The following is a 12,600-nucleotide window of genomic DNA, read 5'->3' on the forward strand; positions in this document are numbered from 1 at the left end:
AGCAGTGCAGGATCCCGAGGAGCTCAGAACAACATGGGGGGCCATTGAGGGTGTGCTGGGTTGGGGGGCTGGTGGCTACAGCTAACCTGGGGGCTGGGGGATGCTCAGATGCAGGTAATGCCCTGAGCAGCCGTCCTCAATTTCTGTGAGTGACGTCCCTGCATCACCCGGCCAGCTGCGGGGCCTCCGGCGTTTCACAAAAGGAAGTTCCTGCCCCAGGATCCGGGTTCCTGCAGCCGTCCTGCCGCCGAGGGACAGGGCTGTGGTCCCTGCTGGTCAGCTGTCCCCCCACTGATGGCTCCCAGCCAACGTCCCATGGCCCATGGCCCCTAGGTAATGGTCTGCAGCCACTGTCCCATGGCTGATGTCCCCAGCCAATGTTCCCCGGCCACCATCCCTCAGGGGCTGCGGGATGGCACTACACCCTGAGGTCGGTGCGTGGGCAGGCAAATGTCGGGGTTACCGGCGGCAACTTATTTTTTCTCTTAGAAAATTTCCATATGCAAATCCTCATGCAGGCGAGGTGCTCGCCACCCTGGCTGCTTTCTCCGCCACTCCTGAGCAAGGGCAGGGACTCAGCCCGGCCATGCCTGTCCGTGATGGTCACTGTCGCAGCAGAGACGCAGGTCCCTTTGCTGCTGCTGTCCCCATCCCAGATCCAGGGGTGCTCTGAGCGAACCAGAGCAAAGGCCGGAGCCCTGGGGGTCTGGGGAGGGGACCTGGGAAGACTTTTATCAGGGAAACACCAGGGCCAAGAGAGACACAGCAAAGCGCATGGCCCCCCTGGCCCCTCCAAGCTGGGCTGCACAGTGCGGGCACCATGCCCTGCACCCCGCCATGCCCTGCACCCCGCTGTGTCCTGCACCCCCTCATGCCCGGCACCCCGTCATGGGGCCATGCTAAGGGGTTTCCTCTTTTCTTCTCCCTGGGGATGGCGAACCAGGCTCACACCGTGGCCACCCCACGCTCACCGCATGCCCCCCGCTGCCACCCATGACCCCACGCCGGGCAGGGAAACAGCCCGGGGGGCCGCGGGTGGAGAGAAGGGCTCTGGCACCCATCGGGAGGATGTAAAATCAACCCTGACAGCAGCCGGGCCAGGATGTCCCTGCGGGCAGCACTGGCGCCCGGGAAAGATGCTTCCACTGCCTTCAGACCGGGGGGATCCCGCTTGGACCGGGAGGGTCCCGTTTGGTGCGTGATGGGAGTCCCTGCTCCCATCCCGGTTTGGGTCCCCCCGGGCCGGTAGAGGGAGGTATCGGCCACGCCCCCCCCGTCGGGCGGCACCGGTGGAGTCGGGTGGTCCCGCGGCCCCGGAACGGCACCGGGGGCGGGGCCTTACCGGGGCGGGGCGTGGTTTTACCGGGGCGGGGCGGCGGGCGCGCAGAGGGCAGGGCACAGCGGCGGCAGCAGCCCCGGCTCCGGGACGGCGAGCGGCACCGGGACGTGCCCCGGGACGGCGGCGGAGGTGAGAGCGGAGCGGAGCCGAGCCGTGCGCGGAGCCCCGAGGGCGGCGGGGCCGGGCAGGGGATCCCCGGGGCCGGTCCCGGGCAGCCCGGTCGGTCGGTCCCTGCCCCTGTCCAGCCGCCGCTGGCTCGGTCCTGCTCCGTGCCGGTCCCATCCCGAACCCGCTCGGTGCGGCGGCCCCTGGGGGCCCCGGGGGAGACAATGCCGGGGTGTCCCGGGAGGGGCACGATGCACTCCCGGGGAGGTGGTCCCTTATCGGTGGCCTTGCAGGGGCTGTTGGGGACTCGCCACCACCTGCCCTGCCAGCGAGGGCACGGGGCAGCAAGGGCACAGGGCAGCGGGCAGCCACGCTCTTGGAGCGATGGGCTCACCCCATCCCACCTGGTCCCCGACCCGGTCCCCATGGCTTGGGGACAGCCACATGGGCTGTGGGACGTGGCTCTCCAGGGTGGGACACCCCAGGAACAGCTGCTCCCGCCGGCATTCCCTGTGCCAGCAGGCCTCAGTGCTCTGCAGCAGGAGCCGTCGGGAAAGCCATGGCCCCCCGGTCACTGTGTGGCGGTGCACAGGATGCTGTGGGCCTGGGTGCCTGCGGGACGCTTGTACCCCCCAGAGGTGTCTGTGCTTTGTAGGGCCAAATGCTTCAACCCAGTGCAGGATGGGCAGAGAAAATACCTGCCGCAGTGTCGGCACAGGCCGTGGCTGTGTTTCAGCCAGGGGCTGCGTGGGTTTGCCAAGGGGAACTGGTGCTGGGCTTTTCTGGTGGCCAGTCCCAAGCCTGAGCCCGGGGCATCCCTGGTGAGGGGGATGTGCTGTCTGGGACTGCTGCTGCGGCTCCTGCTCTGCCCTGGGGAGCAGGGACAGCCGAGGCTTTGGCACTCTTGGAAAGATGAGGAGTGACTGTAGGGTGTCTGGGAAGTGACAGTGACGTCCCTAGGGGACTGTGGGAGTAAGGTGGTGCTAATAATGCCTGGCCGCTCCCCCACCGAGGCCAGTGGTCCCATGCACATCGTGGGGCCTCACTTAGCCCTGAGCTTCCTCCTTCGCTGTCACCAACAACACCTTCTCCTTTCTCTGCACTGAGGTCTCCCCCGGACAAGGGAAGTGCCTTTGCGGGGAGTTTCCCCCACACTCACTGCTTCTTGCAGCATATTTTCCTGCTGGTGGTTCTCAGGGAGCTGGAGAAAGTTGAGCATTTGCATTAGCCCTGGACTGGTAGCTGTTTGAGGCAGCTCCAACCTGGCAGAGAGCAGCCGGGCAGCGCAGTGGAGAGCGGTGACCCACAGCAGTGCGGGGGCCACGGCCACACCGAGGGATGGCTGGGTGCCCCAGCACCCCATGGCTGCCACCCACCTCGGCTCTGATGGGGCAGCGGAGCCCTCTCTGCCCATGGCACTGCAGCTGGGTGGGCATCACCTCTCCCTGCCATGTGCCAGCCCCGTGCCGTGCCAGGCGGGAGATGCTGGGAACGGGACTGGAGTGGGGCTTTCACCTCTGTCGCAACAGCTTCACTTCCCCTCCCTTGGCTGCAGGATGGGTTGCGTGAAGTCAAAGGAAGCCGGCATCCAAGATAAGATAATAAAAACCGACCCCGACCCTGGCCCCAGCTTGCAGCAGGGCCACTATGTGAAGGACCCCACGGCCACCAACAGGAGGGTGAGTGGGGTCTACTGGGCAAGCTGGGGGTGCAGGGCTGAACCATCATGGGGAGCTCAGCCCCTCTCCTCGCCAGAGCTGCCACCACCGAGAGCAGGGCCAGCTGCAGGTGCTAGCAGTGCCTGTGCCCTGGGGCAGGGGGCTTGGCCATGGGATGGGAGCCCAGTCCATGCTGGGGCAAAGCACAGGGCGAATCTGATGGGAATCAAGGAATTATGGAAAAAGGGAGAGAAAATTGAAGGTGTTGGGAGGGGACAGAGATGCTGGCGCTGGGCAAGTTGTGTCAGGCAGCGCCAGTGCTGCCCCTCGGGTGCCCCCCTGCTGCTGGGGGCCGGGGCCGTGGTGGGACCAAGATCTCCATGGGGTACGAGTCTCTGCCACCCGCAACATCACTCTCTGGTTTTGTCCCACTTTGCAGAACAATGATGTCCCCAGCGTGGCCGCGTCCCCGCCTGAGGATGGTAGGTACAGGGGGAGCTGCAAGTGGGTGCGCAAGGCAGGAGCGTGTGTGGGGAGGGTGACCAGGTCCTATCCTGCCTGGGTTAAACGCTGCTGGTCCTGGCGGGACGGGAGCTCTGGGCTTCCTCGAAGGCTGGACGTGGCTGTGACATGATGAAGATGGAAGCGCTGGCTGCTGCAGTGTTTCTGGTCGGGGTCCTGGCTGCACATGGCAGGGGTGGCTGTGTGCCCCATCCCAGCACGGTGAGGGGTGACCAGGGAGCTCCCTCGCTGCAGGCTCGGGGGACAATGTGGTGCTGGCATTGTACGACTACGAGGCGATGCACACTGGGGACCTGAGCTTCCAGAAAGGAGAGCGGCTCAAGGTGCTGGAGGAGTAAGTGCTGCTGGCGTCCCCTTGCCCTGGGGTCTCCTGGAGGCTTGCATGGCCCTGCTGGGGTTTGTTTCTGGAATTTGCCCCTGGAGGAGACAGCAGTGCCCAGTGCTGGGTGCCATGGGCCAACCCGATGCTGTCTTTGTCGCAGGTCGGGGGAGTGGTGGCAAGCACAGTCGCTGGCAACAGGGCGTGAAGGCTTCATCCCCAGCAACTACGTCGCCCGAGCTGACTCACTGGAGACGGAGGAGTGAGTCCATCCCTCAGTGGCTCACCCTGGCCCCACACAGTCCTGTACTCCCCCACCACAGCTGTCCCCACTCCTGCCCCATGTCCTGCCCCCAGCCCTGCCCCACGCCAGCCTTAGCTCTCCCAGCCCCATCAGCGTTCGTTGGTTCATTTGTTTTGGTTGCAGGTGGTTTTTCAAGGGCATCAGCCGGAAGGACGCGGAGCGGCAGCTCCTTGGCTCTGCGAATGTGGTCGGGTCCTTTATGATACGGGACAGCGAGACGACGAAAGGTCTGGAGGGCTGCCTATGGTGGGAGTCACCTCCCCAGACCGGGGGCTCTGCTTTGCTGTGGGGCAGGGACTGGGGGGTCACACGGTCCTGCTGTGAGTGTCCCTGCAAAAGCCCATGGTGCTACATATCCAAGGCCCGTGGTGGGGACAGGGGGGACATCCCCCTTTGAGGGTGCTTTCAGTGTTTGGGGTGCAGGCGTAGCTGGCCTCCTGCTGGGGGCTGAGGGGGCAGTGGTGGCTCTGCTGGGTGATGGCACCAGATGTGCCATGAGGCTGGGATGGCTGGTCGCAGTGGGGACATGCCCTCTGCACGGGGGACGACAGCTCACCCCTTCCCAAACAGGTTGCTACTCGCTGTCTGTGCGGGACAGGAACGACCTGCAGGGCGGCACGGTGAAGCATTACAAGATCCGGACGCTGGATAATGGCGGCTTCTACATCTCCCCACGCAGCACCTTCGATACGCTGCAGGAGCTGGTCCAGTACTACAAGGGTGAGCCCTGGGGTGACTGCCCCCGCCAGCCCAGACAGGGCTTTGTCCCCAAGCTGAGCAGCCGCCGGGCAGCTGGGGCTGTGCAGAGCCAGAGGGGCTCCTGCCCATCACCACTGGGCTTCTGCTGTGGCTCTGGCTGTGACGTGGAGCGAATCCCAGACCTTCCTCTGGCACACTGAATGGTTTGCTGGCCATCACAGCCATAGGTGTCAGTGTCCCCATATGCCTGCAGTGGCCAGGATTCCCCCTCCCTGGGCCAGCTGGTGCCCTGATGCAGTAATGCCCGGCAGGGCAGAGCAATGCCAGCAGGGCTGGGCTATGATGGCCAGTGTTTGATGTGTCCTCAGCGTTTGCAGTGGGGTGCGTGGTGCCAGGACATGCCCCGTGGCCATGGAGGCTGTTGTGGGCTCTGCTTTGAAGCACAAAGTGGCCGGTGAGACAGGCTGGCTGATGGCTCTTGGCTCTCCCCGGCAGGGCAGAGTGACGGGCTGTGCCAGAAGCTCACCTACCCCTGCTGCGTGCCCAAACCGCAGAAGCCCTGGGAGAAAGATGCCTGGGAGATCCCTCGGGAGTCACTGAGGCTGGAGAAGAAGCTGGGAGCCGGGCAGTTTGGCGAAGTGTGGATGGGTGAGAGCGAGGGGGAGGCAGCTGGGAGGAAGATGGTGGTGATGGTGGAGAAGGAAGGGTGAGGGATGGGAGAGGAGGTGGAGGGATGGTGAGGTGGAAAAGGCAGGGAGGGGGCGACCTGCGGGAGAGGAGCACGGGGAAGTGGAGGTGGCCCTGGCCTTAATGCAGGGACTGCTCAGGGCTGGGTGCGTGTGGACAGCCCTGGGCTGTGTGTGGTCTCCAGCCCTTGTGCAGCAGCTCTGTCTTGCAGGAGTGGGTGCTTTGGGTCCAAAATCCAGTGCTCCCAGTGCCTGGGTACTGGGCAGGCTGGGAATGGTCTGTTGTACCACCCCACAGCTACTTACAACAAGCACACCAAGGTGGCGGTGAAGACGATGAAGCCAGGCAGCATGTCCGTGGATGCCTTCCTGGAGGAGGCGAACCTGATGAAGACGCTGCAGCACGACAAGCTGGTGAAGCTGCACGCGGTCGTCACCAAGGAGGAGCCCATCTACATCATCACTGAGTTCATGGAGAAAGGTGCTGCCCGTGCCCCTGCGTGGTCGCTGCGGGCCAGGGCAGGCGGCAGTACCCGGCTGTCCCAGGGATGGTGCAGGATCGGCCCCTCCTGCATCCCCGGGGTTGGCCATGGGCTCTGCACCGGCTGCCGGGGTGCTGGGAGCGGGGCTGGCTCCTGCCGCTGTGTGTCTGAGCACTCTGGGGCAAGGGGCTGGGGCAGGGGCTTGCGGTCACAGCCCTGGGAGAGGGAGGGATGGGGACAGGGGAGCAGATGAGGAGAAGCGCTCCACAAGGCAGGAGGGAGCCTGCAGCAGGGTTTGCTCCTCTGCACAACCCATGGGAGCAGAGTGGGTGGTCAGATGTGTTTCCTGACTGAGTCCCCATGTCATGCTCGGCTCCCCGGGACCCTGTGCCGCCCACAGGACCCCAGCCACCCCCAGGGTGGGCACAGGCTCTGGCCGAGCTGTCAGCCCCAGCCCTTCCCTGTCTGCAGGGAGTTTGCTGGATTTCCTGAAGAGTGATGAGGGGAAAAAGCAGCCGCTCCCGAAACTGATCGACTTCTCTGCCCAGGTGAGGAGGGAGCAGACCTTCCCCAGCTCCCCACTCCTGTTCCCCCTTGCCCCTGTGAAGGGTGAGTGGGGGGATCGAGGGGCCCAGGAGCTTACGCGGGACTTGGGCAGTGCCTTGTTTGAACAGGCAAACACTGGGGATGGCGGGGAAGCAGGAAAGGAGACGGCGAGGTTTCCCTGCGGTGCTGCCCTCATACCCTGCGGGCAGCAAGCTGCCTGCTCGCCCCACGGGTCCGGCTGCCCGCACAGCAGCAGGTGTGTGTGAAAGGAGAAGTGGTGGCTTCCTTCCCGCTAGCCCGTTAACTGCAGCACAGTCCCTCGCCGGAGCTGCACGGAGCCCGGGGGGTTTTGGCCAGGCTGTCCCTCTGAGGATCCGGGAAATCCGTGTCTGCTAAGGCCACTGTGGTTTCTGCAGCCCGCAGTGCCGTTGTGTTTTGTGGAAGTTGTGGGGGGTGAGGGTTGATGCTTGTTTTCACTGCGGACATTCGCACGGTCCTTTCTCCAGGACGTCCTGGTGCTGGTTGGAGTGGCTTGTCTGAGCCCATGGCTCCCCGGGGAGCAACCATGGCAAAGCTATCGATTCCTATCCATTGCTGCTGATGTGATGGTTACCTGCAAACAACATGCTCTGTGCGATCTGCAAACTTTGCAAAAACCCCACAAAACCCTGTGTGGCCGCACGCCCACCCTGTGCCACCCTGGCACGAGCTGCGGTGCGCCAGGGCAGCGTCTTACACCCACCAGGGCTGTGCCCCTGGCAAGGACCCATCTTCAGCTGTGGCAGTGTTAAGCTTCATGGGTTTAATAGGAAATCCACAGTAGGACCGTTCTGCTGCATTCGCAGTGCCTGGGAGGTTGAGCCGGGCACGGTTTCTAGAAGGGAGTGTAGCGTGTTGTTACCCCACAGGAATGCCTACAGGAGGTTTGCGGTTCATTAAGATCATCTACCTGCCAAAGGGTTGTCACGGGCTGTGGGAAGGCAGCCAGAGAGGCAGGAGGACTCAGTGAAAATCGTTTGGGGGATGTTTTCAGGAGCTGATTTTGAGGACAGCTGAACGTGCTGTTATACATCTAGCTTCGTGTGTGCAATCATTTGTGCAACCACTCTCTTGTCCCTGCTGCTTCTGCAGTGTCCCCAGAGGCTGGCTGAATCCAGGGACCCTTTGAGCCAAGCTTGGTGTTTCTACGAAATAATTCATAGAGGTACCCATGCAACAGGAAAGCCAGGACGGGAGCCCGGACCCCAAGGGCTTAGACCGGGTCACTGGCCACTCGAGCCGGCTGCGCCAGTGTCTGCTGATCAGCTGTGCACTCGTGCGCGCCATCTGTTCCCAGCAAGCTGACTCCTGCAAACCGCCCGGCTTGTCCCCGTCGCTCGGAGGGGCTGCTCTCTGCAGCACGGAGGAGCAAAGGCTGAAGCGCTTTCATGTGCAGGCAGCAGGCAGGCAGGCAGGCAAGCAGGCAGGCAGCTCGCAAGGCAGGCTTGTGCTGGGGCTGAGTCACTGCGAGCAAAACCATGCGTGTGGTCATGGAAATAATCCTTCCGCTCTTGCAGGGTTTGCGTACTTCTGTATTTTGTGTGAGCAACTGTACTTTACCCTGGCCTGGCTTGCGTGAGTGTGACGGGGATGGGGGGGGAGTGTCCCCTCTGGCTGCTCCAGCCCCTTCCCCTCCCAGATGCTGGTAGCATCCAGGCATGGGATAATTTGGCACAAATTTGGGGTTTGGTCGTGCACGTGCCAGGTATCTCTGCATTGATCGGCGCTAATAGCTGCACACACAGCCGCACCTGATGAGTGTAGAGACTTCACAAGACAGAGCCGAGGGGGATTTACAGGGGTCATCACAGCCCCCAGGCAGGACTGACACTTCACAAGCTATTCTTGAAGACCCCAGGCATCTTCCCACCCCCCTTGGGAGAACCCACCACAGTGCTTCTCTGTCCTCACCGAGGAAGCTCTGCAACACTGGCCAACCCTCACTGCAGCAATTAAAGTCCATTCGTTGTCGCCTTAGTAGAAAGAGAGGACAGTTTGCTCCCTGCTTCCCTCAAGCAGCTGTTGAGGTATTTGGAGGTTGGTCTCACATCTTCTCTGAACAGAGAATGATTTACTCCTCTTCACATCTGCATGGCTTCGGATGAAGCAGTTGTACCTTGCCCTGTGGACATTCACAAGCACTTGCTTGTGACCACACCAGCTCCTCGGATGGCAGTTCTCGCTGCTTTTCTTGCACGTGGACTCAAATGGGTCACGTCGGGCTGGTCACCCAAACCCCAACCTCTTCTGCAAGGGATTCCCTCCACGGAGAGTGGCTCCCACGCAGAAGAGGAGAGTTGGTCACATCTCCTGCTGTGACTCAGCCTCCTTTCACCCCTTTTCCAAGCACTGACCAGAAGCAGTTAACCTCTTTCTATTCCTGGTAGCAGTTGCGTTGGGGAGGTTGTGTTATTTCAAACAGCCTCTTTTGCATTTTTGTCTTTCCCCTTTTTACAGATTGCAGAAGGGATGGCTTTTATTGAGAAGAGGAACTACATCCACAGAGACCTGAGAGCTGCCAATATTCTGGTGTCGGCGATCCTGGTGTGCAAGATTGCAGACTTTGGCCTGGCCAGAGTCATTGAAGACAATGAGTACACGGCCCGGGAAGGTGCGGGAGATGCGGGGGGCGTGTGGCCACTTTCTGAGACGGTGAAGGGTTGTGGGATTCCCTTAGAGCCACTTATCAATGCGTAACCTTGGTGGCAAGGACCCCAGGAAGGACACGCTGTGTAAACGGGCAGATGAAGGAAGCTCCTCTCGTTTGCATCGCTTCACACCTTCCTCTTCTGTTTGTTTGTTTCTTGTTCCCTGTATTTCGCCACCAGTTTCTCAGCATTTGGGTTTTTTGAGGCCATGTTTCCCCTTGGATCTCTTTGTCCAGGTGCCAAGTTTCCCATTAAATGGACTGCACCAGAAGCCATCAACTACGGATCTTTCACTATAAAATCAGACATCTGGTCCTTTGGGATCCTCCTGACTGAGATCATCACCTACGGGCGCATCCCATACCCAGGTAAGGTGGTGAAATGCCTCCTCTGATCTGGTTCCAAAAGACACGCTCCACCTTCTGGGCCCATCCGTGCGATCTGTTTCTCCGTGAAGTTAGATCACTGAAAACAGAGGGAATAGTGAGAAATCTGACTCTCACACTGGGAGCAGAGCTCTAAGATGGTAGCACAAGGTCTCAAGATGGCAATTCTGTCTGTGAGCCATGGAGAGTAGCCCAGAGCATGAGACAGTCACCGAGCATTCTGCACCACTCATTTATGGACAAGAGCTCACCCAGGATGGACAATTAGGAAGATCATCAAGATTTTGTCCCTGGGAGTCCTGAGTGGACACCAGCTGTTTTCACTGACCTGAAATCCATGCTGATGTGACATGGGTCCCCTCTTCTCAGTTTCCACAAAGCAGCGCTGGGACATCTCCTGTGGGGAGCCCACAAAATCAGTCCATGAAATCAGTGCTGACTTTGGGGTGCCCATCGCTCTGGGGAGAAGGGCAGCTACATTATGTACTGCCTTGGGGCTGATCCTGCAAGGAGGTCCTGAGCTCCTCCAGCTCCATGAGAAACCAACAGTAGCCCGGATCTCGACAAGATTTGGTCTTTCTTTTTCTAAAATAGAAGATCACGTTTTTAATGTGAGAGGATAATTGACTTGCCCCGGGATGTGCTGCATGTCCCTGGGAGAGCGGGTATCAGGCACCACAGGTTCCTGGCTCATGGGTTTGTGTCACAGCACTACCCCGTGGTTTTCTGCTTCCTGCAGATTAAGCATGTTTGGAAGTAGCCCATCAGTTCATGACTGATAGCTGTGCCAGGTGTTTTTGGGAAGGCTTGAACAATCTGTAAATCGTCATCATTAGCAACAGCCCTATATTTTATACCAATTGTTTACTCTGTACCTTTTTTCCATGGGAAATTATTCTCTATAAGAAAAGTAAACATTGCCACCAACCGACCATGAAGGATGTGGGGTGGCATAAAGGGTTGTTGGGGAAGGACCAATTCTGCCTTCACACTAACTTATTTTTATCAGTGACACTGGAAAGAATGGCTCATTAAAGTCTCGGCAGATGGAGAAGTGTAGCCTTTATTTTGTGAAGATTTACACAAAACAATTATAATTCCCATCTGACCTGCTCACCTGGAGTACAAAACTGCATGCTTCAACTAACTCAGCATCTCAGTTGTTCACATATTTCCCTGACCTGGAGTAGGAGTTCCCCCCTTCCCAACCCTTTTAACCTGTCCTTTATCTTCCTAGTGACATTGCCCAAAGGGTGAGTAGTTTTGGGTTTGGGCGGGTTTTTTGCCTTTTAAAGAAATCAAGTGATAAACCATGAAATGTTCACCTGCCCTGTTTCTCCAGGGATGTCGAGCGTGGAGGTGATCAGGGCCCTGGAGCACGGGTACCGAATGCCCCGCACAGAGAACTGCCCCGAGGAGCTGTATGATATTATGATGAGATGCTGGAAGACCAAACCAGAGGATCGTCCCACCTTCGAGTACACACAGAGCGTTTTGGAGGATTTCTTTACTGCAACAGAGAGCCAGTATCAGCAGCAGCCATAACTCAGGAAGCTTGGTGGAGGCAGCAGACGCCCTGCACTATGCCCGCTGTGTTAGCGGCAGCCAGCACATGCACCTCGCTCTTTCCTGTCCCACTCGTGATCTGCCCGCGCGCGCCTTCCTCTGCCAGACTGGCCCAGGACCTAGACCCTTCCTGGTGTGGCTGGGCTGGAAGGAGGGGCAGGAGGAAGCCACACTCACGCCAGCCCCCCCAGGGCTGCTGGACAGAGGGAGAAGCGATGCGGGGCCATACCTTGTGCCTTTCACACCTGCCTGAGTGCCCGCAAGGCAGCTGCTCCGAGAAGCGCTGGCTGGACGATGGTTGCCTGCGCTGGCAGCACCATGCAAGGAGGGCTGGGGCCAGGCCTGTTTCAGCTACAAAGGAAAAAAACCCAGATTATTGTTTTTGTTTTTAACTCCTGAGATCTTATCGTGTTGTTTTGCAAGTGTTTGAGCTGCACTCGCCTCTGCGAAATGCCGTTACGCTCCGGGCATGCTGTGCAGCGCCCACGCCTCCCAGTCCCTGTGTGTCGGGGAAATCCCAGTGGATTCTCACACGGGCATGCTGCGATGTAGCACATTGGCTTGTCCTCAACGCGTGACCCTGGTTTTTAAATGTCATGCGTCGCAGAAATATGTCTCTCTCCTCACTCTCCTGGGTTTCCTTCCTCAGTATTTTTCGTGGTACCCCGCTCTGCAGAGCACCGGTTTGGGTGAGGCTGTGCTGAGGAGGTGGGCAGCACGTGCTGCAGGGTATGGACAGACATCGATGGTGCTTTACAAGGCAGATCCTGGATGGATCCCCCCAAGCTTGCCCTGGGAGGAACCTCTCCAGCTGGCCCTGGCCCAAGGAGCCCTGCCCCTCCATGGCAAAGGCCCATGGCTCCGCTCACAGGCATGAGTTCACATCTACTAGGGCACAGACAGTACCAGCAACAAACCCAGCGTTCCTTGCACACTCATTTTATGTTGTTGTTTATTTTTAGTATTTACTGATTGGTTATATAGGGAAAAGGTGGAGTATCTTTTTCAGAGTGCCCTGCACATCTTACAGGAGGGAGCTTCTGCGCCTGTCTTTCTATTTTCCTCATACAAAGAGGAAAAAACGTTGCTTCTATGTTTTTGTATCAGCTTTGGAAGCTTCTTTTTGTAATCGATAAAGTATTTATAAATCCTCCTGTCTTTCGGCCTTTCCTCACGTTCCCCACCCCGGGCGGGGGGGGACGCGGATGGGACGAGGCTGGGGGCCCGCAGCGCCCCTCGGAGCCGGCCCCGACTGGCCCGTGGAGCGGGGTGGTCGTACCGGAGGGACCGGGCCGGGCCGT

At 59.6% G+C, this 12,600-nt stretch overlaps 1 protein-coding gene across 1 annotated transcript; it reads left to right on the forward strand.

Annotated features, from left to right (window-relative positions):
- The first annotated feature begins 1,370 nt into the window (after positions 1 to 1,370).
- On the forward strand, positions 1,371 to 12,457 carry HCK (HCK proto-oncogene, Src family tyrosine kinase). Its single transcript, XM_074605282.1, has 13 exons — positions 1,371 to 1,468; positions 3,000 to 3,123; positions 3,542 to 3,584; positions 3,859 to 3,958; positions 4,107 to 4,205; positions 4,371 to 4,474; positions 4,818 to 4,967; positions 5,442 to 5,594; positions 5,931 to 6,113; positions 6,586 to 6,662; positions 9,157 to 9,310; positions 9,584 to 9,715; positions 11,076 to 12,457. Exons 2-13 carry the CDS (start codon positions 3,001 to 3,003, stop codon positions 11,276 to 11,278), a joined length of 1,521 nt encoding a protein of 506 aa, XP_074461383.1. The 5' UTR covers positions 1,371 to 1,468; position 3,000; the 3' UTR covers positions 11,279 to 12,457.
- Positions 12,458 to 12,600: the final 143 nt, after the last annotated feature.

Source organism: Larus michahellis, chromosome 12 (assembly GCF_964199755.1).
Source record: "Larus michahellis chromosome 12, bLarMic1.1, whole genome shotgun sequence".
Taxonomy (NCBI): Eukaryota; Metazoa; Chordata; class Aves; order Charadriiformes; family Laridae; genus Larus; species Larus michahellis.

Bases quoted from the DNA above. Each gene is read 5' to 3' on its own strand.
- HCK (XM_074605282.1), top strand. From the start codon at position 3,001: ATGGGTTGCGTGAAGTCAAAGGAAGCCGGCATCCAAGATAAGATAATA. The intron at 3,959-4,106 runs GTAAGTGCTGCT...TCTTTGTCGCAG, and splicing joins CGGCTCAAGGTGCTGGAGGA to GTCGGGGGAGTGGTGGCAAG. The intron at 4,206-4,370 runs GTGAGTCCATCC...TTTTGGTTGCAG, and splicing joins GACTCACTGGAGACGGAGGA to GTGGTTTTTCAAGGGCATCA.